The 27,983-nt window shown below is 44.5% G+C and overlaps 1 protein-coding gene across 3 annotated transcripts; it reads left to right on the forward strand.

The window, feature by feature from the left end:
- Positions 1-27,845, forward strand: LOC118790922 (synaptopodin). Of its 3 annotated transcripts, none has more exons than XM_036548063.1 (4): positions 1-134; positions 8,241-9,873; positions 21,303-23,434; positions 26,794-27,845. In XM_036548063.1, exons 2-4 carry the CDS (start codon positions 9,480-9,482, stop codon positions 27,409-27,411), a joined length of 3,144 nt encoding a protein of 1,047 aa, XP_036403956.1. In that variant the 5' UTR covers positions 1-134; positions 8,241-9,479; the 3' UTR covers positions 27,412-27,845. The 3 variants fall into 3 exon arrangements, 2 of the variants coding, with proteins under 2 accessions (XP_036403956.1, XP_036403957.1); XM_036548064.1 differs by having other exon boundaries at positions 1-130; XR_005005530.1 differs by lacking the exons at positions 1-134; positions 8,241-9,873; positions 26,794-27,845 and adding an exon at positions 14,280-14,353 and having other exon boundaries at positions 21,303-21,379.
- The last annotated feature ends 138 nt before the right edge of the window (positions 27,846-27,983 follow it).

Raw genomic sequence — 27,983 nt, forward strand, 5'->3', positions numbered from 1 at the left:
TGCTCACAGCACAGCAGCACACCGGAGTGCAGGTGAGCCGCACCTTCGTGTAAACCCTGCCCGAGAGATCAGAGGACAGCTGCCTGCCACAGCACGGAGAGAGAGGGATGTTTGCCCTGGCCACACACATGTAGGTGGGTGCTTTTTCTGTGAACTCGAAGAATAACTGCCTTTTGGGGGCATTTTTTTATGATAGGGAAAGGGGACGTGTGTGGGAGTAAAGCTGAAAAAAACTGCATGCTGTGGGAGACTGATATGGCTTGAGGATCCTAGTCGCTAAAGCAAGATGTCTCCACGATTCTGACACGTGTTACTTCAGCAGCCCAGGCACTTTGAGAGACTGTTTTGGAGGTATTGCTTGACCTTTTGCACGCTGCTCCAGAAACAGTAGTTGCTCTGAATGTTTTACCAATGCGTGCCTGCACACAATGCATGCGTCACTGGGGACTGGTGTAACTTTGGGCTTTGCAGTCTCCATCTGCGCATGGGATCAGAGCGCTGTCATGTCAAAACGAGGCGGACACACTCCAGCGTTTGTGATTGCCTGTAATTCATTGCAGACCTTGGTCAGGAGGCCTTTGTGAAAACAAAGGGAGCAGCCTCTGACAGCCCCTCACCCGCCCCCGAAAAGGCAAATGCGGGAGTGGGCAAAAGGCACAGGGTTCAGGAGGCTGTACCTCCTTTTGACAAATTAATAGCCCATCCCGCCAGACGCTGTAATAACATTTGGATGAAATGAAAGGAAGCGGAGGTGATTTGAAATGGGAACCAAAATCTGCATGATGATCTGTCTTACTTTGTGCTGGGAGAAGGTGGTGGTGGTGGTGTTGGTGGTGGTGGTGGGGGGGGGGGGGGGGGGGGGTGGGGGGTGGTGAAGGAAACCTATTTCGGTGCTTTATTTTGTTTTTGAGAAAGTAAATCTTAAATGGAAAAATATCTGCAGTCACGGAAAGGTCAGACGACAGTTTCCTGTGTGAAATGCTAAGTTTGTTTTCTTTTCTTGGGGCTGGAGCGCCAGTAAAAGTCTGGGTCACATTCGCTTTTTGCTCTGACCACGGGATCGCCAATTGACCGTCTGGCCCTGACCGACTGTGGTTCTTTATTGCTTTTGTAACTGAACACCGTGGTGAAACAGTAGAGGGCATATCTGATGGAGGGGCCATGTTGGATGGTAATGACTTATACATTAATCATTACTCTTTCAGACTGCAGAGGAACACTTTGCTGAATGTTAGGCCAGTTGCTGTCCAACATATACAGTAATTAAAGAAAACATAAAAATTTGCTAAATTAGGCACTAGGCTGCAAATGATTGCATACGGCAAAGGCATCCACTGATTCAAATTTAACAATGTCAACTTTTGGTCAATTTAAACAACTTTTGTATCAAAATGGTGGACAAAAACTCCAGTGTTGCCATGGTTAGTGTGGTCCGAACTATTTATTTTTTGGCAGTCATATAGCCCAGATTTCCAAGCCCTGCTTCTAGCAAAAGCTGCTCAGCTGTTTAGAGGACTACTAAGCCCAATTAAACCTTTAACTATTTCTGTTGAAGCCATGACTAAACAATAAACATAGTGGAAGCCATGCATCGTTAGCACGAGACAAAATATTTATATATTCGGACTTTATATATTAATATCTATCAAAAACTAAAAAATTATACTGCAATATGTAGGAATTACTCTTGAAAGATGCTTTTGAGAGGGTAAACTCCTGTCCTCTCAGATGGGGAGGGGTGTAACTCACTTTCGCCTCAAACCTGAGGAATTTCGAGCTTCTACCAGCGGGACAGTCACCAAGACTAATGGGAAGCTTCAAAGCTCACACATTTTCAATTACCCTCCTTTCCTTCAGTCACGGCTGTGAAGCCACCGTGCGCTTCCTGAATGGGGAAAAAAAAAGCGCCGCCTCTGAGGACCGTCTGAGCCCGTGACTGACAGCATGTCATCGCCTTCCGCAGGCCGAAGCATGCCTGCTTACCGCGGCCTGTAAGGAATTAAGCACCAGGAATGTCAAGTTTGGAGTCGAACCCCAAATTATTTTGAATCGCTCATAGGTCGTGAATGGGGCTTTGTTTTCAACGAGCGCGGGTCCTGCCTTTAAAAAACCGTTAGTGTTTTTTTTTTTCCCTTTCTTTCTTTCTCATTTCCCAATCCTTTGTGGCTGCCAAGCTGTAATAGATATCAGACCTGTGTTAAGCTGTCCAAGAGAAGCATTCCCCTCTCCCCCCGGGCCTCCGTGAAGACATGTCCGTCAGTGCCCGATGAGGCTGCTGTGACACTATGCGTAACAGATCCTCTTGAAATACCTGGATAAATGCGTTGTCCAAGTAAAGATTCTCCCCGTATCTCGTGTGTGTCTGAATGTCTGTGTGCACCTTTTGAAGCCGATCACAGCGGTGTGTTCCCATAGGATGCTGTCACTCTTCCCCACGGCACAGACTCTGGGGAATTCTGTCTGCGCCCCTTGCGTGGCCCAAAGAGGTCGATGCAAAAAGATGTTACCAGAGATAAAAACCGCAGAGCTGTGATCTGCAAATGTTTGATCTCCCCGGTAAATCGGATGTCAAATTTCAAGATCGCGGCGATTAGGGGAAGCGTTACTGATCCTTGCCTTTACTGGCAACATTCGCCTCCAGGAAGACAACAAGAGTTGGGGTCAAAAGCGGGACATTGCACAGCTGTAAAAAAAAAAAAAGCAGCTAAATAGCTCAGTAATTGCTCTCCAAACTTGAGCACTTGGGAGGTCTCCCTAAGAATACCTGGAGGCCTCATCCTTCGTTGGCTTGTCCTTCCGTGCCTCCTGATGTTGACATGCACATTCTCAGGGCTTGTCTTCAGAACACTGTTGCCATGGAGATGTCTGGTTTTACCCCAAACCAAGAAGACAAAACCACACATGAAGAAGTCGGACTCTGACCAGCTCTAAAATACAGGGGGGTGAGTCAGTGGTTCTTGCTACACAGATCCCCCCTGATAAGCCAGCAGCTGCCAGTTATAGTTTACACCTGCATGTCTGTGCTATCTGTCTACTCACTGAGCACTGTGTGTATGTTCTCTCCTCTCTTGGCCTGTGCGGCAAGGTGGGGGGGCTTCGGAGAGGAAGGGGGGATCCTGTCTGTACTGGGAAGAAAGGAATGCGAACCAGGGGAGTGATGGATGGATTGATAGAAATCACACTTTTTTTTCACAGTGAGTGAGAGAGAGGTCTCGGAAAATCAAAAGCTCCTTCACCTGACAACTCGTCCAAACAATGCAGCTGCTTTTTGCTCTCGCTCGACTTGCAAGAGCCGTGACTTTTACACCCACACGCGAAATCCGCTGTGGAGGAGCGTGTCCGTGTGAGCGCATTTCTGAGCTGCACGGGCAGTTCCCTCTTCTTGTTTGTTGTGCGGTGAGTCAGCCTCGGCGGCGGGAGCTGAGGGCTGCTGCAGAAAGGGCTGGTGCCGGTGAGCGTGGCGGGGCCCTGATGGGCGGGGTATTCCCGTCCACCCGCTTTGATCCTGAGGTATTCAACAGGCAGGGGCACGCCAGCGCCCTCTTGGCTCTGCCCCCCGCCCTCCTCCTCGGTCCTAATAAGCAGGTTAGCGGCTCAGACGAGGACAGGCGCTCTGGTTGGAGGGTGTGCAGGGCCTCGCCTGCCACATGCAGCTGTCACTCTGTGATGCTACAAGGAGAAAAGGAGGAGAAAAGGAATCAAGTGCTCAGCTGTCTCCACCCCCTGTGCCATGTTGCCCAGGCTAGGGTGAGCAAGGGAAAGTGACTTTGGCAGGCGCTGCTTTGCAGAAGCCCAATACTTCCATGCAATTAGCAAGTAAGAGAATTCGCTTCCCAATTTGCAAATATTTTTTGTTTGGATGGCTTTAATGCATCTCAGGGCGCGTTTAAAGACCAGAGGCTGTGTTGGAAGGCCTGACTGCGGGCTGCTGAAATTGCTTAATGATGTGAGTGATTCCATATGTATTATAATTGCCACTATCAAACACACAATAGGCATAGAAGGGGAGTGGCACATGGAGGCGGTGCTTTGGGCTGCTGGCTAGGGTGCTGCAATGCCAGTCTCAGACTCCACAAGATGCACATGCATTATTGTGACACCATTAGCACCAACTGCAGTGCCATATTTACCCGCAACAGGGTCTGCATTAAAATGCATTCTTTACTTACAGACATGGAAATCATTCTCAAAAAATAATGTCATCATTCCAGGCACAGTCAGGCTATTCTTCACTAATTAGGATACAGACTTACAATAGCATGCCACAAGAAACGTTTGTTTGAATTTCTGGTATTTACAGTGTAATTTTAATTCAATTGCCATCCAAGTGTGCAGCCTCTTCTGTGGAAACCGGGCTTTAAGGACAAAGGGGAAAGGGAAGATACAAGGGGAATGTGTTGGAGTACCGTCTGGCTGATTTTAATGTGATTGTGAGCAGGACATGGGGAATTTGTCTGCGACTCCTCTATGAGGAGGGAACCAGATGAGCTCTGTCATGCCTCATTGAGAGGATGTCTCCCCCTTGGTCGTGGCTGAAAAAGCACGGCTCATATGATTGTGTGAAAGCCACAGTGATCCCATCACTTTTTCCACCGGAAGACTAAATTAAGACTTTGCAAATAGTCAAGGCCAATCTACTCAATTTGTTGGACTTCCAGTGTTGGAGTGAAGCGCCAAGAAAAATAGTAAATGGGAATTTCCTGTGAAGAAACGATTTCTTAGTACTGGAGATGACATTTTATAACCACAACATAAATACATAACCAACTGAGAGGAATAAAACCCGAGAACTTTAACACCATGTTGAAGCACAGCAAATTAATTCAAATAGACACACAGTGGCATTTGTGTGAGGTTTTCAACATTAGATAAGAGAAGAAGTATATTGCCAAAATGCTGAAAACGACAACACTGTCATACACCCCTCAAAATTGCTAATTAGTAACGTTTAGAAGTGGGACAGTGTGTGTGTGTTTCTGTGTGTGTGTCTGTGCATGTGCGTCTGTGTACATAGTGTTCTTCTGAATGGCCCTTAAACCAACGTTTCTTACTTGAATTACTAGCATGACGCTGCTGTCGTACCCTTGAGCCAGTACTTGGCCTGCCTTGCCTCAGTAAATATCCAGCTGTATGGATGGAGATCACGTATGGGGCCAGGCTACTGTGTGCAAGTCACTCAGGAGCAGAGCAACTGCTGAGGAAATAAATAATGCAGTGTGTGTGTGTGTGTGTGTGTGTCCAGGCGGAGGCGGCGTGGCATCGCACGCAGCAGCTGCTGGGAGGCGGCAGTGGGCGAGCGCCGGGGCGAGAGTCCAGTCAGTCACCGCCTGTCCTCCCGCAGGTTCAAACACGACCGATGACACAGGATCTCCCCCGCCGTGGGAAGGCAAAGCAAACGCTCTGAATAATTTACTGTCCTGCAAGACTGACATGTTTGCTCATAAAACAAGCAGTGTGTGTGCGTGTGTGTGTGTGTGTGTGTGTGTGTGTGTGTGTGTGTGTGTGTGTGTGCATGTGTCTGTATGTGTACATGTGTGTATGCATGGAAGTGTGTGTGTGTGTATTTGTGTGTATATGTGTGCATGTGTCTATATGTGACTGTGTATGTGTATGTATGTGTGTATGCGTGTGACAGTGTGTATGTCTGTGGGTGTCTGTGTGTGTGCGTGTGTCTGTGTGTGTGCTTGTCTGTGTGTATGTGTATATATGTGTGTATGCGTGACTCTGTGTGTGTGTGTGTGTGTATGTATGTGTGTATGCATGTGACAGTGTGTATGTCTGTGGGTGTCTGTGTGTGTGTGTGCGTGTGTCTGTGTGTGTGCTTGCCTGCGTGTATGTGCATATGTCACATCAGGGCCTGACATATAGTATGCTATAGTAAATGCATTACAAGCCTCCGCCAAGACGGAGAGAAGCATCTGTGTCCTGGCAAACGGAAAGGAAAGGTAAAGGCAGGATGGATACTGTAAAAGACTAATGACTCCCCACATAGCGAGAATAAATACACCCGTCCGGTGATATGCATGTCAAATAATAATAATGACAATAATAATACACTCCTCGTGGAATCAATAAAAATTTCATATGCAGAATCCAGTTGTGCAAAAGCTGTTAAATCCGGCCTTCTCATGATAGTTTGCTTTAATAAGTAAATAGCAAAAAATATTCAAAGCAAAAAAAAAGTAGTGAACCAATGAAGCATACAACAGACTCTCATAATCCTCAAATGACTTTGTGAAATATTACGCACATCTGTTTTTAGTTAGTAAAAAGATACAATATATTGCTCAATTTTCTTTACAGAAAATAAATGCACTGCTACAGAATGCCTTGTGTCTGTGTATAGTGACACTGATGCAGGGTCTTCTGGAAATGTGATTACGCAACAGCTTGTTTACAGCAGTAATTGAGGGGGAAAAGCGGAAATTTGATGAAGAAACATGATACTGTTATCCGCCTGAGGGCATTTACTGTACGGCTGTAATTGTTTTTTCGTTAGTTGACTGAGCTGTGCTTTAACCCCATCAGTTCTCCTAAGCACCCCTCTCCTTTAAGGAGGTGTCTGAGCGCATCCAGTCGCTATATCTTTTCAACTTTTGTGGCTGCATCACTATAGTGCAATGCCGTATCCTTTCTTTTACCTTTTATGGAGACATCTGAGTTCATGAGTGTACCTAAGTGCCCTGTCCCTTCCCCTCTCAGGACATATTTCGGCTCCACTGTGATAAACCACCGCTCCCATTGCCTTGAAGCACGTACCTAAGTTCACCGGGTTTGCTGTGATAAAAGGACACACCCTGTCTGTTCCCCTTTAAGGATGCAACTGAGCTCATCCAATTTACTGTTAAAAAGCCAGACTCTCTCTCTCTTCCCTATTACAGAGGGCACTGGGGTTCATCTGGTTTAATCCAATAAAAGGCCGCACTCTCTCTTTTTACCGCCCTGCCCTTTTCTTGTCAGCCTGGGCCTGAGAATGAAACCTGTGCTGCTTTTGGGCACATTGGGAGACTGGTGTGTCCCTGTTCTGCAGAACTGGGATTTTACAGTGTTCCTGCCCTGCACATCTGTGCAGGAAGAAGACCGCGTGTTTCTGAAGAAAAGAGGAGTTGATTAAAAAGTCATTAAACCCTATTAAAAATGCAACAATCACAGACTAAAAACGAATTGTCCCTCCCTGTAGTTTTATTGTACTTCCAGAAAAAGACAAAACAGATGGCAATTTCTGATGCAGTAGTCTGTTATTTCCTATGTATCAGTCTATGCATCATTCTATGATTTTTTTTACCATGTGTCATTTTGTAGTGTAGAGCTTTGTATGTATCAGCCTGTACCTTATTTCTGTGTATTATTCTGGACTCTGACCACCACTTCTGCATGAATCTGCTGTTGCAGGTGGGAGTAACCTCTCACAGGGCTGCAGCACAGACTTGTAAAATATCAGTTCCAGCTCACACCCTCCTAGAAAAATGACTTTTATTTGTTTTATTACGTTTTGTCATGTAATCTTTCCCCTGTGGAAATGAAATATATTGAAATATGCTGAGAAATATGTTCAGCCCAAGAATATATTGGAAGTATAATTAAAATATATTAATGTGACTGAGATTATATTACAATATACCAAAACAGCAATAGTTTTCACATTTTAAATATATTTATTGAGCTCAGAAATATATATTTGTTATGCATATATATGTGAAGGAAGATCATGTTTTCTTATTGTTAAAAGTTTGAATATTAAGGGTCCTTTGTTTTTCAGTGTTTCATTTGCAATAGACAGATCTCATACCACGAGTTTCATTCCAAACAGATTAATTGTTTCATTGTTCCATTGTTAATTTTCTTTGTTTGTGGTTAGCAAGACACACTGGCTTAATTAAAGGCATATTAAATACAGGTGTGGCTGGAGAACAGAAGGGCCCACTTTGTGCTGAGGTTGGCTCCTTTTGCTTGTTTGATTTTAAAATAAGTTATTGGTTTTTTGAATATGTGCTCTTCATGTTCATATTTGTTGAGAAGTGTTGGCCAGCTTTTCCACAATATATTTTCTTTGTATGGGTTATTAATACAATGGGAAACATTTACCAGCATTATCAAACAGTGCTTATCATGTATTCATTATGAATTCCTGCAGAACTGTCTCAGACCCATTCTCAGAGAGGTGTGAGGTGTTCATGCAAAGTCCTGCCACAGCACTGAAAACATCGGAAGTGACAATACTGTCTCTTTTTGTTCATCAGGTGACCGTGGTATGGACAAGAAAACCTTGTGGATAAGGAAAGAACGCCACACGACCAGCGCAACTCACCACGCTTCCAAGCGTGTCTCAATTACCCACTGCCCTGAGTCGGTGCTGAGGACCTGTCAGTGAGACCTGCCATGTGAGAAGGCGTGTGAGACACAACACATGAGGATTCACCCTCTGCGGAGGACCGGTTCACCAGCTAACTTGAATCTAATAACTGTCCTGACCAGAAGACTACTGAGCCTAGCAATACCACTCCAGGCACTGCCCGGCCATTCCAGGGAGAGAAAAGAGTCCCTTTTTTTAAAAATGGTAGCATGTTTTTAATGCTTGTCAGACAAGTCAGGGTATTAAAAAAGGAATTTTGTTGAGCAGTCCTTTGTAATCTAAAATCTGCCGCAAAAGATAATATCCATTACTGTCTTCATCTGAGGCGCTCCTGTGAACTTTCTACGCAAATAAACACACAAGCAAGCATCCAGATTAAAAAAAAATATTTAAAGCAATAAAACAACATTCCCTATTTTGACTTTGGCACAAAATAGCTGCTCAAACACTTGGAAGCACACACTAAGGCTCAAGTTGCGGCCCCCAGTTCCTGGAAAAAGCAACAAACATTCTGAAATTCTTTTGCATGACCTTCTAAAAAGCACAGTGCACGCTCTCACACCAGAAAAAAACACAGGAAGCTTTAGGACATTGTCCTGCTTCTAATGTGCTGTGAAGTTTTCGGGATACCGCACAAAGAAGGAGCCGTACGGAGCGGAGGTGTGCTTACAGAGACAGATAATCTGCCCTCGAGACACTTCAGTGCGGACCAGGGATGTGTTTTGGCTACTGGTTTGAGAGGACAGGAAGATAAATATGTGCGTTTGAGTGGGCAGACACTTTCAGGCAAACAGAAGATGTGGATGGGGGATCCGCGTTACTGGGGTCGCGACAGAGCAAATCGCCGTTGAGCAACACTCCTGGCAGCTTTCCGTGGGAAAGCGTCCAGCTAGCTTTGTTGGGGGAAATCTTCTGGGAGGTCCTGCTGGATTTTGAAAAATATCGCATACAAGAAGAAAGTAAAAGCTCACTTCAGAGTCATCTCCTTGGTTACTGCATCTCATGAATAAATCGTGACGCCGGAGGGCAGACCCTAGATACACACGGAGTAGATCTGCGCCAAGGCGTCTTTTGAGGGGAAAATGCCTGGCAATGCAGAGAGCTGATCTGCTCGTTTTTGTGAGTGATGGAGTCCAGCACGGTCGCAGCAGGAAGCTCCTCCCTGAACGGGGAGCTCTTGGAGGATGTGGGCAGAGTTGCCGCTGTCCCGAGTGGGGAGAGGGCTGACCCGAACCAGCAGGACCGGTCCCAGGGCAGAGCCGGTGCTGGGGCTGAGGTCGACCAGGGGCGTCAGCTAGCCGGACCGGGAGTGAGCCGGACCGGGCCCGGCTCCACCAGCCTGGGACGTTCCCTTAGCCTTCAGGGAAGGCAGGGCCCCCCGCTAGTGACCGATCCTCCTTGGAAACAGAGAGTGAAGGGACCAAGCACTGGGAGCACAGCTGAGGACAAGCAGGACTGGAGGGCGGTCAAGATGAAGCCAGCGGTGATCTCCAACACCAGCCAACCAGGCCGAAAAACCAGTAAATATGCCTTCATTTCCACACTCATCTCATCTCTTCTATCTGATAATGAAACTTTTGTGAGTTCTGTAACATATGATCAATCCATGCATAGCTTGGTATAAACAGTTTGTTTCAATCAAACCAGCTAAATGTACAGTATCCATAAAGATCTGCAGGGATAACAACAGCTCCTGTTCCCTAATATAGTATGAGTGAAAGAAAAGACAAACAGTATTATGTCACAGTTGCTGTTGACAACAGTCACTCAACAAAAACAGTTTTTAATTCCACACCTTTAGAAGATTCACAAGGGTCAAGTGTATATTAATGTGTCATTTCATCATGCGTTAGGAATTATAATTATTTTGGAAGGACCGAAGGGGCAGACAGATTGAGAAAACAGGCCTTTCAACTGACACACCCTCACCGCAAAACTTGCACGGATAGTTTAAATGCTCAAACAGATGTTTGTTTCCTCATGGTCAAAAAACCATGGTCTGAAATGGGAATGCAATCGTCTCCAGAATGTGTAGGTCTTTCCCAACCCCATGTTTCTGTAGACTGGGAAACCTCTGAAATAAAAAGCAAAAGGTTAATAACAGGACCATATTTGCGGATCACTGTTCTCACAGACAATACAAATTATTCTACACTGATGGAGAAAAGTTTTTGAGGAAGAATTATGAAAAACATGCTTAATAACAAAAGAATGTTAATTAAGCAGAGTGGAGTTGAGGAAAAGGCTTAATTTGGGGAGGGGGGTGCTCTTCAGTGTGCTCTTAATGATCACATCAGGATCTTGAGGGATTGGCTGGAAAGATCATCTATTTTCTATTCCCTTCATGGCAGTTTAGTGAGCCCCCCAGCCCCCGCATCCCCGCCCCCGCCCCCCCAAGACGGAAAACGGCATGTTTTGATAAGGTTGGCTGACCTTGGTAACTTTTCCTGCACGAGTGGAAATGAATGACGGTAGACTGGCAGTTTAATGACAGTGTCACTGGTAACATAATCTCTGCCTTTTTTAGTTCACAATAGAGATCACATACACAGCACCTCCTGGTAACTCCACGTGGTAAACAAAGATAGAAGTAGATCTGCTGGCATTTGAAAAAGCAACCCATCATCATTGCATTCCGCACGGGAAGCCCGATGATGGGAGGCAACCGGGACGAAAAAGATTTGCTTCTTCTTCGTCAAATATTTCACTGCTTTTCTTTGACTGTTCTCCAAAGCCTTCAAGCAGTCTTTTTAAAGGACACTTCAGACAGTCAACCTTTTCCAGACAGCCACATATTTTGGGGGGGAGTGAATAGCTCCATGATGTGTTCATAGCTTTGGATATAAAATTCCATTCTAATCAAATTAGTAGATTTAAGGCCCTTTGTTTTGTACTATCTGTGGCGGACTGAGCTTTACCTGATGCTGTGGTAGAAGTTGTGCTTCAGTATTGTCTGATGTAAGCCAAATCTGTGTCTCTTTGCCCGCAGTTCTTTTAATGGCCTTCCTTATCAGAGTGGCAGTGGTATATAATTCTTCCTCCTCCACTGTGTGGTTATTCCTCAGTGAGAGGTTAAGAGATGCTAAATGTCAGTAAAGCCTTCAGCAGCAGATTCCTGCCTGATTCGCACATTGCCCTGTGGAATGCCAGTGTTACCCCCCCACCACCCACAACCCCACTCCAGGCGAAAGACGATATCCGTCTAGGGAATCTTCCCTTTGACAGACAGCGCAAGAGCTGAGTGTACATATACACCCCTTCCACCCCCTCCTGCTCCACCCCATATCCTGGGCCATGGGGAAGAGTTTCCCCTCAGCACAGAGACTGCAGTCAGGGTCAGCATTGCATCATCGGATGGCGGGGGGTGGCGGGGGGTGGCGGAGGGTGGGGGGGTGTTCAAGCTCTGCCCTGTGAAAGGAAGGAAATTCCTCTCCACTCCCAGCAGGCTGGTGTTCTGGACCCAGAAAGGGCAGGTCTTAAAGCAGGTCAATGGGGGCTGCCTCCTCTGCGTATCTGGTGGAACACATAAGGTCAGGTGTCTGAGCCATTCCCCCCCGCCCAGCTCCACCTCATCCTCCCCTGTTCCAGGCCTAACCGCTCAGGCCATGCTGGGTGATAGGTAGAGAGCAGTGGGGACAGAGCTGACTCTCTGAAGATGGAACAACAGACAAGACTGCCCCGACGCCTCCACATAGCGCCACACGCATTACACTTTCACCCTGTCACACCACAAATCACAGATATTCACACTGTTTTTTTATCTGAGTACAAGGTTGTCTGATGTTTTCAATTCCCGTGTATTAGCTAGTGTTTTAATGACACTTTTTTTAATAACCTCTAAAAAAGTCATTGCAGAATTCACTACAAAATAAATGTAAACATATAGTTACAGACTATGGGGCTCAATGACAGAAGAGTTTTCAATGCAGACTGATGTTACACTATTAATCAAAAACCTGTGTGAAAACTTGTGTCTTCCAGCACAACACAACAAGTCTATCCATTCAAGTTGAATGAGCAACTGCGTAAGACCAAGCTAATAACACTCCCAGACCAGTGAGCGTGAGAAAAACACTATTCAAGCCCTACCATAAGTTAACTTGTGCAACCTGACTAGACAAGGGAAGCCAAGTATACTGTCATATATCAGTCACTAGATCACAGAATCCATTTGTTTGTTTCCTGTGCTTGAGACTGCATTTATTTCCTATGCTTGATTTTGAATTCGCTTGCTTAAAGGTGCAAGCACAGCATACTGTATTTACTCCCTTGGGCTGTTAACTCCCAGATCTTCAGTCCATAATAGGGTATGCTAACCACTATCCTGCTCATAGCTCCAACCACAGCATTCCTCATTCGAGGTAGAAACTGAAGCAAGAGTGGATTTCTTTGGATTTGTTTCATTTTTTCACGCCCATGTAGCTCCGTTTGGCAGTCAAAGCTGGTATTGCTGCACGGGGCCTAAAATCACAGGATGTTAATTTTATTACGAGGCATGAGGGTTTGGGAACAAAAATCTCTCAGTGTCTGTAACAGAAAAGATTCCACCTGCCAACAGTCTGTAAGTCACACAGCATATACTCATTTCATTCGCGTGCAGTTATCAGCTATGGGTGGCACATTTTCTCAGAAACTCGTGTGTCAGTGCAGGGAAATTATCAGAGAAAAGAGTGTAGCCCCAGAGCTGCAGATATCCCTGCGGGGTAATTAACTTTTTTTTCCCCTGCTGTGGAATTTCCTGATTGGAAATATTGGCACTCTCTTCTCCTTCTCCTTCTTCGAGGCAAAACTGACTGGAACAGCAGCTATTAAACACTGTGAGCACGCTGACCGCAGTGAAAAATTAACCGTTGGGATAGCGAGAGCTGCACAATGAGGGCCTGTGCTCCGCGTTCCGTTAACTCTATCAGAGTGTTAGTGTAGACACAGTGATCTTCACCGTTGGTGGTACAATCTTTGTGTTCCGGCAGGCATGCCATGTGCTTTTGTCACTGCTGAGTTGCTATTAATGGGGTGACAAATTGAAAGGACCCACGGTAATGACTTGCTGTCTGTGCTATTGTCAGTTTAACATGACTCTAAGGGCAACTTCTAAAGTCATCTCAGTCATACTCAAGGATTCCTGCATTTGATGAAACTTCCCTCCCAGGGGAGAGCAGAGAGAGAAAGCAGAGGGACAAACTAAGCATTAATCTTAGTTGTGAAAAGTTATGCATGGTTTTCATGTCTACATATTTTATCAGTTGATGCTTTTCCCTGGCACTATAAATAATCCCATGTCCTTTGGCTGTCTGAAGATAATCGCTTTGTTTTGCGTTCGTAGTTTAGTTTGAAAGCGCAGGATGGAGGTACAATGATGTCATCCTGTGTCTTGCCGCTTGATTTGCCTCACATCTGCTTTCTGACTGCAGACGCTCAGTCTGGGCTGTGTACTGGTCAAACAAACGCTCGCGTTTGACCTGTTTATTACAACGAGCCGAAGAATTATAGTATATGCAAATTAAACCTTTATCGCTGACGTTTATCTGGAATGCACGCCAATATAACCAGTTTTATTAGATAATTTAGTAAGTTTTAAATAACTGGTGATATAAACGTTGTACTCGTTTTAACCGAGTAAAAACAAGTTGGAAGGAAAGGTTAAAACATAACGCATGTTGGTTATTCCGTTATGTTTCAGATAGCTAGCATGCCTCTGGGAAAGGTGGTTAGCTGTTAACTGTAACGCGCTGCTTTACCGACCACAGGAATTTCCCATACTTCGGTTCTGAGGTGTTAGCATCGTCATTCTAGTGTCACTGGCAGCTCCCCCGTCCCAAAAGTCAGTAATATCAACGGGCAGGGGCGCAGACAGGAGACGTTTTGATGGACGCTGCAATTCGCTATGAAAACGAAATACGATCCCAGCTCCCACTGAAAAGGGGGTGTGGAGGAACAGCTACAGTTATATTGAAAAAGCTGGGGAAGCTGCAACAGGGAGATCCGAGTTCTGAATAGAAGGTAAGAAAAGGCAGGGTAATCTTAACTACCTATATTCGCAACAGGTTTAGCTGTACTTATTTTACACATTTTAGACATCTTCGCCGATTGAACAGATTCAGCAAACTCCTCAAAATAGCATTCCCACTTTCTATTCTGTATGCTTACATACAGTAGTTTACTTTTCTGTGATGGTTTGAAATAAGTCAATGTAAACTATGTACACTTGTCTTGACATACTTTGAATTATCGCTTATGCTGTTGGTTATGATTTCAAGTGTACTTTAGCATAGTGCTATATGGGTTGTAGGCTATATACAGTTATATGTTATATATATATATTCTTTACGTTGTAATTGACGATTGTCGTTTCGAAGTTGGATTTGCCTGTAGCAACAGGAAGTAGTTAATTCTAGATGAAGAAAAATGGACAATTTATCCATGATGTCTTTAATTTTAATGTTTGTTGAGTGTCTGCATGCCAGGACCTCACTCTATAACTTATCAGATGTGTCAAACAGAGACAATCGGTGATGAGAACATAACAGAAAAGATGAGTTTTATGCAATGCCATACTATTAAAACTATGATTATCTGAAGATTATTTCAGCGATGTTTTGTTTCCTTTGGAACTTTCTCATTAATACAAAGTCCGATACATTATTAATAAAGAAGTGTGTCACATTGTAGCTGACATCTTAAACGTTTCTCTCGAGCGAGGGCGCACCTGACCAACCAATCCGTGCCAGTGGCACATGTCTCCTCCTTGTCCAGTTTTAGACTAAGCCCAATAGAGCTTTGATTCCTAAAATGCCAATGTTATGCAATTCTGTCATATTACATATCCTGTGGGGGCGATGATGACATCAGCAGGAAATACGATTTTTGCTCTTAAACGCTTGTCCATGTAGTGTGATGACCATGCATGTCTCGACAAATGTAAATATATGAAGTGCCCAAAAAGTAATGACTGTGTTGAAGGGCTGTGTTATTTCATCTGCCTCCAGCTTTTATGAAATCTAAGAATTATTCTCAGGAATGTGAAAATATAAACTTCACGTTTATATTATCCCGACATTTTTGGGACAAAATGTATTTAACTGTGTTTCATGATTCTTGTATCAGTAGTGAAATCTATATGCATGTAAATTACAGCTGTGTCTTATTAGGTATTGCGCAATACCATTTACAGATTTTAATTATTATTTTACTGCATTTACAAGTATTACGTACACTCGCAGTATATGCGTGTATATATTACAGTATATATTTATAATCTCCAGAGATCGCAATGGTTTTGTTTGTGCTAAAGTTTTATGGAACTTTGTGTCAGACGGAACATGTATGAAACCCTGTTCTTAATAGTGTAGTGCTTGTAAATCAGAACCGACTAGCCATGAAGAATTCATACAAATGTGGGCAATATTTACATAACTCTGGGCTTTTTAAGGGGCTGGCAAACCTGTGTTTGATAACACGCCAAGCAGAGATCAGGGGGCTGAAAGGAACAGGAAGGTCTTTACGGGACATGCAGATGTCATCTTGAGACAGCATATGACGCAGCTGTGCACGCTGCTTACCACGGGGGTGACAAACACACACGGGTCGAGCTGCTGAAACCGTCAGCGGACAGCGAGCCACGGGACAGCAGAAAGTCAGCGGTCCACTGCAGACGGATATTTGTTGAAACATCCACAGTCAAACTTCAACACAGCTATCGTGAATAAACAACGTTTAGAACAGGTGGTTGGGCATTGTCTAGTAGTATCTCACACGGACTGGGGTGTAGAGAGTTTTTGCACAACTGGCTTGGGGAATCTTTCTGAGGTTCCATTTAACCAAGGGGATTCTCGTGCCAATGAAACAGAAATCTACACATTATTCACTCTGCTACGCTTGCCATGCCATCTGATACTTACTATAGTAGGTCAGAGTGAAGGAAATCCCCCTTTAACACGCATTTCATTGGAGAGCTTTAGATACAAGGCAACATTGTCTGGACAGGAATATTTTGTTCTTGCCATAGTCATATCAAGAGGATTCTTGTGAAATCCCAGAGTTTTTTCCTGTGGAGGTTTGGAATTTAATTGTATAAGCGAACAAGATTCTTATACTCTCATTTTATTTGTTAATGTAATGCATACTAAATGTGTCTCTGTTCCATAATTCTTTGGAAAGGCAGTCATATTTGTTTGGTGAAAAAACAAACTCAGATCACATTCCAATCATTTATCGGTTATTGTGTGCAGATACTGGTCCCAAGCCACCACCAGGATCAGTAATAGTAACTACAGTATACCCTAATCATAACTCTAACTGCTTTATACAAAGAAATGAAACTTTCATTCTGACATATTTATTTGCAGAAAAAGACTCCAAATTTGGATTATATGTTTGGAATCCGATATGGCACCGCGGTTTGTTTTTTCTTGTTCAAAGAACAAGATGGTCGAAACAAGTGGAGCCTGGAGGAGAGGACCTGGGGGAGTTGTGTGTCTCATACATGGCCTAATATACAAGCCTTTCAGCACTGCTGCTGGGGCCACCAAGCCCAGCACTAATGTGTTACATTTAAAGAAGACTGTTAAACTGTCAATATTACGCAGACATCATTATAACAACAGTATTAAACTTGTCACAAACACACACACCCACACACTCAGACACACACGCCTCTGGTGAGTGGAGGGCCATGGAAGGTGTTTGATTTCACATCCTGGTGTTCATAAAACCACTCTTGAATATGTTTAGCAGTGTGTATGAGGGCTCTGACCTTGGGTCAGTTTCAGTTTTTTTTTTCATGCAGTGGTTTGGGAGGTTTATGGTCTGGGCTGGGTAAGATGATCTTAGATACACTTTACAAGTGCTTTGTGTAACTAATCTGCGATAAAGCCATTGTACAGAGTTCCGCTAGAAGTGGTTTAGCATTAATGACTAAGAAATGATGTAATTTTGGCAAGGTTCCAGTAGAGTTAACGGCATGTTTCATGTTTTCTTCTCCTTTTATGACTGATAATCTGTCTTTTTTTCCTCGGTTCTCTCTTGGGACACCTCCCTATAATTTCAAGTGAGAGAGGTGCTATGTGCCCAACAGCACTGCTTCTCTGAGTTATGCACCTTGTTTTCTTTGTTGATTACAAAGGGAAGACATAACATTAGCCATCGTGCAAAGAATGTTCCTTTTGTTGTTGCCTTGCAAAGCAATCACAGCCCTGATGAACTATCTCTAGTTGTGGTTTCTACAGCCAGGACATGATATAGGCCTCATATGGACCACTGTGAACTTTCTTCATTGTTTGACTGTTTTTTTGTGAAGTTGTGATTCAGCTGATATTGAATGTGCTGAGGTCTTAAAGTTAAACCCCACATTTCATGTACCAGACATTAAATGCACAGCATTTCAGCATTTCATAGCACAAGTTGAAGTATATAAATGAAATTATTAGCACTCAACTAAAAAAGATATTTGCCTCGTATAAATGTGTGTGTGCTTGCATTTATGTATGTATCTCAGTTGTGGAGTTTAGGGAGTTAATGTTGTCACCATGTCCAATTAATGAAAAAAGTACAAACATGAATCTTAAAATTAAAAACAAAAAGAAGACAACTTTTTTGAGTGCAGATCACTTTCATTTTTACAGATCAGATAATAAATACTTTTATAAAAATTCGGGAAGTCATTTCATGGAGCTTTGAAATAATCATGACTCCATAGTACAACTGTCTATTTCCATATTTCCAGCAATACACTTTTGTGCAGTAAGTGAAGTATGCTTTGGTCTGATCCAGAAAGCAGATTTTGATTTAATTTCCTTATAGCATGTATATATATGAGGCATAAGAGTAATGTGAACAAACTCTATCTTTTGTACATAGTTGTACATATCAAATCTTGGAAAATTATGTTTAGTGTTTGTTTGGAGATAGAGTATTTACAAAGCAGTAGCACTGTTTCACCTTATCATTCTGGTCCATCCAGTCAAGCACCGGTCCTTGGTACAATTTTCACATAATATCGTCAACTTTACATATTGAATTGACTCCATATCCAAAACTTATGACTTAGATTTTTTTTTTTTTTACCATAGTTTGAGTGAATGGTAAATATTTACAGAACAGCCAGGGACCAAGGACTGGGATATTTATTTAAACCGGGGAATCAAAGTGTGCTGATTGCTCTGATTGACGCCTTGGCATTGCACGTGGGCAGAAGGAGCACATGCCAGGGCCACATGCCACCAATGGCTCAGCTCAGCCGTTCAGTTGCACTGCCAGAGTCCCAGTGGGGAAACCTCTCTGCTGAATCACAGACTTCGCGTCAACAAGAGGGTGCAGGTTTCCCCTCAGCCTGGGCCCGGAGGTGTTAATGTCGAGGGTCACGTAGCGTACGACAGGTGCATTTTGAAAAGCAAGCAAGCAAACAAACATACAAACAGGGCGAGAGCTCCAAAGCTCAGGGAAGAGAGGAGTCAAGGAAGACTTTGTCATTGTGGTTGGGAATTGGACTTAGCATAAGTAGAGGACTGCAAATTACAGTCATAGGTGGGGTGCTGCTGCGGCCAACTTTAGCCATGTACTTAATGTAAAAACTGAGAACTGTGTAAGTAACACAAGATAATGTATATTGTACCACATTAATGGTACAGTATCTATGGGCCATTTATGTGGCATAGTGTGTCAGGACATGGGCTTGGGACTAGAAGGTTGCAGGTTCAAAAACAGTGAACAGTGTTATTGTACCCTTGAGCAAGGGACTTAGCTTGCATTCCTTCAGTTAATATTCAGCTGTGTTAATGGATAACATGGAAAATGTCAGTGGTTGAATTAAACTTGGATAAAATCATCTGATATGTAAATAACTAACAGAATATGAAGGTGTGGAAATATTCTCTCATCCTTGGATTGCTAGGGTACTTTACTTACTTTATGGGTACTTAATTCCTTGCCATATAAACAGTTTACCCCAATGAACTCCACTGCTGTAGAATAATGTATACCAATAACCAACTGTGTTTCAGAAAGGAAAATATACCACATCCAGAAATATGTCAAGACGCTGTAAGAAGAAACTCCAAATTACTAATATTTGTTGAGGTTCAGCACAAACAGACAAACAGAAGAAAAAAAACCACTTAATCAAGTTTATTCTCGAGGAAGCAAAGTTCAGGAAGGAGGGTAAAATAGCTTGGATAAATATAAGTAAATAATGCTTTTCCCTCCTCCCTTGAAATGAATGCATCTTGGCTGTGAAACATGGGACAGTCTGTCGCATTTAAAAGATCACAGGTTTTCATGTGAGGCTGTGTTGTGCCTGTCAGAGGAGTTCAGTCGTGCAGGCACGCTGGGATTTTCTCGGCAGTTGAGGAATGCTTAGGGAGGTTCTCCTGCTGAGAGTGAAGGAAATAGCTGTGCTGACAGACGTTGAGGCCTTTCGCCAAGAAAAGACGGTTATGCCAGTTTTACTTACCACCTTCTGTAAAAGGGATAAAAATACAGTTTCAAAAGACCTTAGTTTCTGAAGAGCTTCTTATCTCCTTACACTTTATGGCAAATTTGCCATATAATTGATTTATGTAGCAAAACTTTCCTGAAACGCCTTATTAAAATCTTGATGACAGCTCTAAGCCCTGCATGGCCAAAATACTCAGGTGTGTTCAAATATGTAAGGCATGTCTTGTGTCAGTTTTTTTATATGTTCTTGCTGTTCATCCAAAACTCAGCTCAGTTCTTCCACTGATGTGTTTCCCCCCCCCCCACAATTCCCTTATGTAAAAAATTTAAAGAAAGTAAAGTGACACATGTTGCCTGCTGTAACCATACTTGTACGAGTTTGTTGTCCCAGATAATTGTGTCTAAATCAGTGAGGACAGAGCGTGTTCGGAGCTTTAGCCTGTGATCTGCTTTGGTTTGGCAGACAAGGTGTTTACCATGGAGGCCTTGTTACAGTGCAGTCAGCAGCGCGTCTCCATTTCAGGAGCCGCCTCCAGTTTTAGACTCCGATCCTGATCCTCAGTCACTGGCTCAGCCAGACTGCGGGCCCTCGTTCCTGGTGTCCTGTCCCTACACGCTCGGCGCAGTCGAAAATGAATGACTAATTCCAGAGTCACAAAGAAAATAGTGAGCAGCCGTGGCCCGACTTCCTGGGAATTTCTCCATCCCGCTGTTCTTGGAGACGGCGTCTTTAAGCGTAATGATTGCGATTACGGACGGTCACGCAGAATGCAATTACACATTGGAACAGAATGCAGCCAGAGCGGATGAAGCTGTAATTTAAGTAGTTATACATGTTTTAAGTGGCACATTTTGGCCCAGGGAGGCTGATGAAAGTTCCTTGATTTACTTTATATATAGTTGCTGAAAATAGCTGGAGTCTGTTCTGTTTATGCTGCGTCTCTCACTATAAATGTGAACAACTTCCATGTATGTCAAAGAAAAAAAAAACAGTTGGCTGTCATTGTGTTTGGAAGCACACGGCAAAATCCAAAACATGACTGGTTCTAATGTTAGAATAACAGAGAAGATAGAAAGATATGATTGAATAGGTGTACAGCTGAACCAGCCCAATTCTAAAGGTCAGGTCGTTTACAGTAATTTTGCAATATGTCATTCAGCCTCATTTCAATACAAGTGAAACTTGGATTTGGCTTTGGATAAAAGCGTCTGCCAAATGACCTAAATGTAAATGTAAATTTAAATGAAACAAAATGTCAGATAAAAAAAGGTTTTGAGTGGATGTGTAGTTTTTCCTAAGATGTGTAACAGGGTTATGGGTAGTGTATGTTGGATATGTGAGCTTTGAAAGGTTAAAATTTGACCATGTAATGTTGTTTGCTGAATTTCAGAAAGCAAGCCATTTGGTAGAGCCATACATTGCCTGTTAGTGTTGCCCAGTGTCAGTTGCTCCCTGTCATTCATTAATCTTTCTCTCTATCCCTTCTGTGTGTGTCTCTCTCTCTCTTTCTTGTTTCAGACCTCACCAGAAGTGTCAGTTTATCCGAAAAGGAGCTGAAAGAGGCTCGGGACAAGAGTCAGATCATTGCTGCCCAGCTGACCTTCCCATCCAATGCCAACTCCAGAGGGGTTCAGCTTTTCAACAGACGCAAGCAAAGAGTGAACGCTTTCACCCGGGTGAGCTTTGGGCAGGGAGTCGGCCAGGAGGCTGCTGGGAATGAGAGAGACGGACATCTCCGCAACACGGTAACATGGGAGGAGACGCAAACTGAGAGAAAGGACACAGAACTAAACTGTAGAGACAGTAAACCTAAGCCTTCCTGGTCTTCGAGTGCAGTGAGGTACACAGGAAGTGAGAGGATGGAGGAGCAATGGGAGCCTGCTCTCCAAGAGGAAAATCCGGGCAACAATCTGGAGGAGGAGCACTGTGTTCCGGTGAAGAAGGGCGATCAGAACCTCTCAACAGAGCATGAGGTCAGAGAGGATGTGACTGGAGGTGACACGCTCGAGAACACACCCAAAGATGACATGCCCCACGAGGACTGCGGTGACAGAGCAGTCCCGTCTGGTCCAGGCGAGGGGGAGGCGAAGCCAAACGGGCAGGTGACTGACTCACTCATAGCACCAGGTGAAATCACCAATGGATGTCAGAGCAGCCAGAACACTGCAAACATAACTCTGTCTTTGGCTAAGCAGGCCCCCACCATTATGAACAGGACAGCTCGTCCCTTCGGCTCTCCAGCCACCGTGCGCTCCACGGAGGACATTCCTCCACCTCCTTCATGTCCTACTCCACCACTTCCTCGTATCTACAGCCCTCCCCCACCAGCTTTTTCCCCTCCTCCACCTCTCTCTTACTCAGCCCCACCACCTTCAGCTTACTCCAATCCACCTCCACCTGCTTACTCCAGCCCTACTCCACAAGCTTACTCCAACCCTACTCCACCAGCCTACTACAACCCAAGTCCACCGGCCTACTCCAGCCCTCCTCCACTGTCCCGTGTTATCTCGCCCACCCCATGTTCACCACAGTACGTGCCCCTCGTTGCCCCGAGACCCACATACATACCAGAACTTCTGGGTGACAGGAGGCCGACCACACCCATCAGAACAGGCATCCTGGACGAGGGCAGGGTGCGCCGAGCGGCTCGGAAATCAATGTTCACCTTTCAAGAGAAGCCCAAGGTCGCCCCAAACCCAGAGCTCCTATCCATGGTGCAGGTTGCGGACGAGAGGAAGAAGATCAAGTCCTTACCTGAGCATATGCAAGAGGAGGAGCTGTTAGATCTCGGGGCTGAAGCTTCTAACTTTGTCCCCAAAGATGGACCCAGTGCAGAGGAGGCCTTGGTGCCTGAGTGGTCTTCGTGCCTGAAGAGCTCAGGGCCGCGGGTGAGGTCTGAACCAAAGCCAGAGCAAGGCCTGACCAACGCCTCTGGGAAGGGGGCTGAGCTCTTTGCGAAAAGACAGTCTAGAATGGACAAGTTTGTCAGGGAAAGTCCATCAGGGGTGCAAGTGAGATCACCGTCTCCGACTATGTCTTTGCCTCCTTCCTGGACCTTTCCCTCTAACATGCCAGGCCGAGTCAAAGCCATGGCAGATGCCTCCAACATCAGAGTGCAGCCTCCCAGGACTGTCAAGACCAGACCATCCCCAAGCAAGGCTCCGGTTCCAGAGAGGCAGGTGCCGGAGAACACGGTCCTGGAGAACGGCTGTACCAAGTTAGAGATGGACATTTCTAGACACCAGCCCTACCAGCTGAACTCCTCCCTCTTCATCCTGAATCCCACCAGAGACCCAATGAGCTCTCTGCCGAAAGCGGCACCACCGCCTCCCAGACCCGTGGTCTCAGACAGGGCCTACTCCAGGCAGACCTCCCTGCCCACAAGCACCCCTCCCCTGTCCCCTCACTTCAACTCCCCAGCTCCATTCAGGTCCGCAAGGCCCTTTTCCCCACAGGTACCCCCCAGCCCGGTCAACGGAGTGGGAGTCATGGATTTCAGATCAAACTGTAGGGTTCCTCCAGGGTCTGGGGCAGCCCAGGTGACCTCTCCTGTCTCACCATTGTCTCCTGAGCGCATGGCACCACAACGGTCTGCCATCCAAGTACCCAGACCCACCTTCTCTGCCAAGAGGGCAGGGATTGAACCCCAGGTGTGGAGGCCTTCATTCTTCTTTTAACCGACATTCAATTAAAGCACAGTCAGTGCTGTGAGGTCTATATGTGTTGCCAAAGCCCTAAGGTCCCATATCTCCTTGCACTCAGCATTGTCACTTTATTTGACTGTGCAATTAATTGTCCAGTGATTGGCACGATAATGCTGGCGGCGAAATATGTGAGCCGATGTGTGAGTTCCAGTAAAGAAAAAGCAGATAATTTCTCTTTGCTCCAAAGAAAATATATACTTCTAATATGGTTTTGGGAACTTTTAGCTGCTGAAATTGCATTAGCCTGAGGTCACTGCCGCTTTTTGTGATGGAAGGCTGACTTTATCAATCGAGGTAGAGCAACGTTAAGCACTTTAGCTTGGAAAAACACATTGTGTTGATACAGCAGTAGAATTCATGTGTTAATGGCTGCTCAACATTAACTCCCACACTAGTTATCAAACAGAATGCAGCCTATGGCCAAGATTTAATGCTATACAGTGTCCAGTTATACATTATTTTGGCTCTTCTATCTGTCAGTCCCGGAGTGAAACAGTTTTAGTTTGATAAATAAGCTGCCGCTTTCCCATAGATTTGTTTTCCAGTTGTGGAGTAAGAGGACTTGTGCTGTAAAGTACTCGAGCAGATGGTGTGGCCTCTTTGGTTTCTGGTGTACAGTTTAAAATGGAGTTTGGGCAAACAGACCTAAGAACACAGAAGAAGGGAACTCCCCTCTGTCTTCCAGATTCTGGTCTGAAGCAGTAGAAATGTACCCGTTCAAAAAAAAAAAATGGCCCCCTGCCTACATCATATTTGTGCATTCAGTCCAAATACACTATATGCATGACTGATTGATTTATGCTATTCATTTATTGGATTTTACATATAAGTGTTAATATGATTGGGCATGCTGTTTCTTTTCTTTGACATTTACACATGCAGTATTTTTATTATTCTGACCAAAGCATAGCTAATAATTTACATACAATACATTTGCAAGGAATGAGAATGTGAACCATGAAGTGCCTGTATTTAGGTAAAAAAAAATTGAAACACCTGCCAGATAGGTCTAACCACATTTATTGGTAATATTCTGGTAGTTAATGCAACTTAAATGTGGGAATAAATATTTCAGATGTCACCCTCAAAGAACATGCATACTAACACACACACATACACATTTTACTTACTGATATACTCTTTTTCTGTTTGCTTTATTTCCAGTGCGATGTGCTCACCTGACTATGTTTGCTTTCTTTCTGTTAAACTTCCATTCTATTCATTAATACTGTTACACTTTTTCTTTATTAAAGCTTCATGTTAATAACCTTCTTGACTTGGCTGTCTTTCTTTCACACCTTTTTTCCTTGAGCTCTACCATTCTCCCACTTTTCTCTGCCTCAAGAGCACAAGCCCTTTGTGCTTGAAAATCAAAAGAAAACTCTCCAGTGTGCATTCAGAAATGCGTGGATCAAAGCATTCTGGAGATGTATCCCATTAGTAAAAATCAAAGGTTTTTTTTATCAAGAAAGGAAATGGATAAAAGGTGATTCATCTCAAAATAATGGCGGAGAATTATCCTTATCTGCTGAAATACACCAGAATAATGTCTGCGTCACAAATCATACGGGTTTAATGTGGCTCACATGCTCTGGTTTCTCATTCCTCTGCTTCCTGATTGAATCATCGAAGTTCTCCTCCAGCCCAGACTGTAAAGGTCCACATTGAGTCAGTGTGTATTCAGTCCTGCGTTGGCAGTCCTGGCAGTGAACACGATTGGTGTAAAATGGACAGAGTTAGCGTGGTGTGAGTAATGGTGCTCCTTTTACCCTGAGGGGTGTGTTTGGACTGTGTGGAGCAGAACTGGACTGGCCCCTCAGAGAAAGCACTAATAACCCAGTCCAGTCTGATAGTATCTGAACTTTTGGAACATGAAAGGGAGTGGCTAATGTCACTGACTTGCTCAAAGGATTCCTTGTTTTTTTGGTTTGCTTTTTTTTTTTTTAGGGGAAATTAGATAATGAAAAACAGGGTTGCTCAAAGCGACTTTACCTGGCACCTCAACAACCTCTTACCTGAGCCCTTATGCAGGATCGGCAAGACCCTGCAGCTGCCCGTGTCTTAAAGGACAGTTACATTGGAATGAAGACAGGGAGGTGCTGCTGTTTGTTAGCTTGTGTCATGGCAAACACCAAATGTAAAGGTTTTACATACGACAGATAATTGTTTAGTCTCCCATTATCTCAGTAATTAGGCTGACACTTTCTCTGTACATTCAGTTTTTGGAAAGGGCTATTCAGAAGTAAATATAGCTAAGGGACATGAACCATTAATAGTCAGTAATAGGAAGTAGGAGTGGAGAGGAAGACCATGGTGAAAATCGTGGATTATTGAGTTATTATAGAATGAATGCTGAGGGGATGAGCAGTGTAAAAAAATATTATTAAGAATAAGATTGTGTTTTTGGGCTAGAGGGTTGACAAAAACAAGAGGGGCTGATAGAGATCATCATTTTAGTATTTATTTAATAGCACTGCATATGTCCCTGATACATAGATGTTAAATAAATGCAAACTGTAACTATATGACAGAGGTGATTGTAATGAAAGGGCTGAAAGCTTACTAAAAGGAGAATTTTATTCTAAACCTTGTACATTAAAGGGTCCTCAAATGACCCTCATACTGGAGGAAACCACACCACAGGCCTCTTGGCCATTTAATTGCACAAAAAATAGGATATGGTCAGTCCGTGCAAATTAGAAAAATAAAATGTGGTTTAAGTGGTGGATTCATTATATATGGATTTTTTATAAAGAAGAAAAGGCTACTCTATAATTATTCCATTACACTTCCCACTTCCCCCGAGCTGACACAGCGCAAGGGGGCATTTCAGTTTAAACATCTAAGAAGCACTGAAAGAAACTATTTTCAGTTGTTCTGCCTTCTAAAAGCACCCTCAGCAGAGAACTTGTGGGATTTGCTTTGACCAGTCGACCCCCATGCTGGGGGGGTGTATGTAATGAGCATGTAATGAGCTATGGCTGCTGGAAGGGAGAGATTTGTTTGGCTGTTTTAAAACACCCAGTTTCTGGAACTCTTCTTTGGAAAGACTGTAAATTCAAAGCCTTGGTATATTTTGCAAATTTGGCAAAATGCACAGTGATCAATTTCAAGGACAGTGATCAATTTCAAGGATAGCTGGGGCACTACTGCTGTAGCCTTGGGCAAGGTACTTAACCCAGAATTGCCTCAGTAAATATCCAGCTGTATAAATGGATAAAATTGTAACCTACTGTATGTTGCTCTGGATAAACTAAATGACAATAATGTTAAGTAAAGATTTTTTCCTCTGTTCTCTCATGCAGACCAGAATGGAGTCACTCCCCAGTACCCCTGTTACCCCCTCCCCCTCCGCCTTGACTCCACAACAGACCAGGAGATTCAGTAGCCCGGAAGGGCCGGCCAGTGGTCTGAAGTTCCACCTTGCTTCTTCGGGGCAGCCGTCCTCCTCGCGCTCCCCCCACCCCTCCTCCCTGTCCTCCCCCCAGTCCCCTTCCCTGGAGCCCCGATGCCTGTCCCCCGTCGTCGGCCAGGACGCCAAGGCCAACCGCCGGCTGCTGGCGCAGAACATCATCAATGCCGCCAAGCGCAAGAACAGCCCCTCGCCGGGGGGACAGAGCGGGCGTGGGGCGTGCGCGTCCCCCGTCGCAGCCGGGGGCGCGCTCCACCCCCTCAGCCCCTTCCAGCCCCGCCCCCTGTCCAGCCAGTCGCCCACCTTTGCCAGCCCGCCGCCCACGCCCACCCGGGCGGTCCGCTCGCCCGTGCGCCTCTACGCCACCCGCTCGCTCACCGACTCTGACGCCTCGGTGGAGTCGGAGGACTCGGGCCTGCGCTCGCCCGGGATCCGCAGCTACAACACCTGCCCCCGCGGGTGGGGCGGCAGTCTCCGCATCAAGAGGGGGGGCATCGCCGCTGACCTGTAGGAGCGAGGAGGATCCCGAAAGAAGATTCTCAGACTTTGGAACAAATTCAATACGACTGCAGTGGGTTTTGTCCAGATTTTTTTTGTTCTTAATTTCACAATATTATGAGTATGGCAGCCATTAACACCATTAACACAAAATAACTAAAAATAAATTCACATGCTTAAATTCATTATTCAGAGTTAAAGGACTTTGCAGTTAGATTGGATCTCAGCCTCAGTCTGAATCTGTATGAAATGGTTCACAGAGACTTCCTTCCATTCTGGTTCTCTTAATTGAAAAAAGAGCAAATATAAAGTGGACAGCATTGTACCAAAGTAACTTCATAGGCATTCCAGCAACCAAAGAATAGACTGGTATGTGGGCAAGAAGTAACTCATGCTTGTGTTAATTTCATTATACTGGATCTTTTTTTGTCTCAGACGCACTACAGTCACTTCCGCTTCTTCTGTCTTTGTCCTTATGTTTTTGAGTGTAAATATGACTTCATGAGGTTATGGATTTAGCACGGCAGTACCTTGATGTGGAAATCTGGCACAGGTCAAGAATAAGAGAAAAGATGCCCAAGAAGA

The sequence above is a fragment of the Megalops cyprinoides genome, chromosome 16 (genome assembly GCF_013368585.1).
Source record: "Megalops cyprinoides isolate fMegCyp1 chromosome 16, fMegCyp1.pri, whole genome shotgun sequence".
In the NCBI taxonomy this organism is placed as follows: domain Eukaryota; kingdom Metazoa; phylum Chordata; class Actinopteri; order Elopiformes; family Megalopidae; genus Megalops; species Megalops cyprinoides.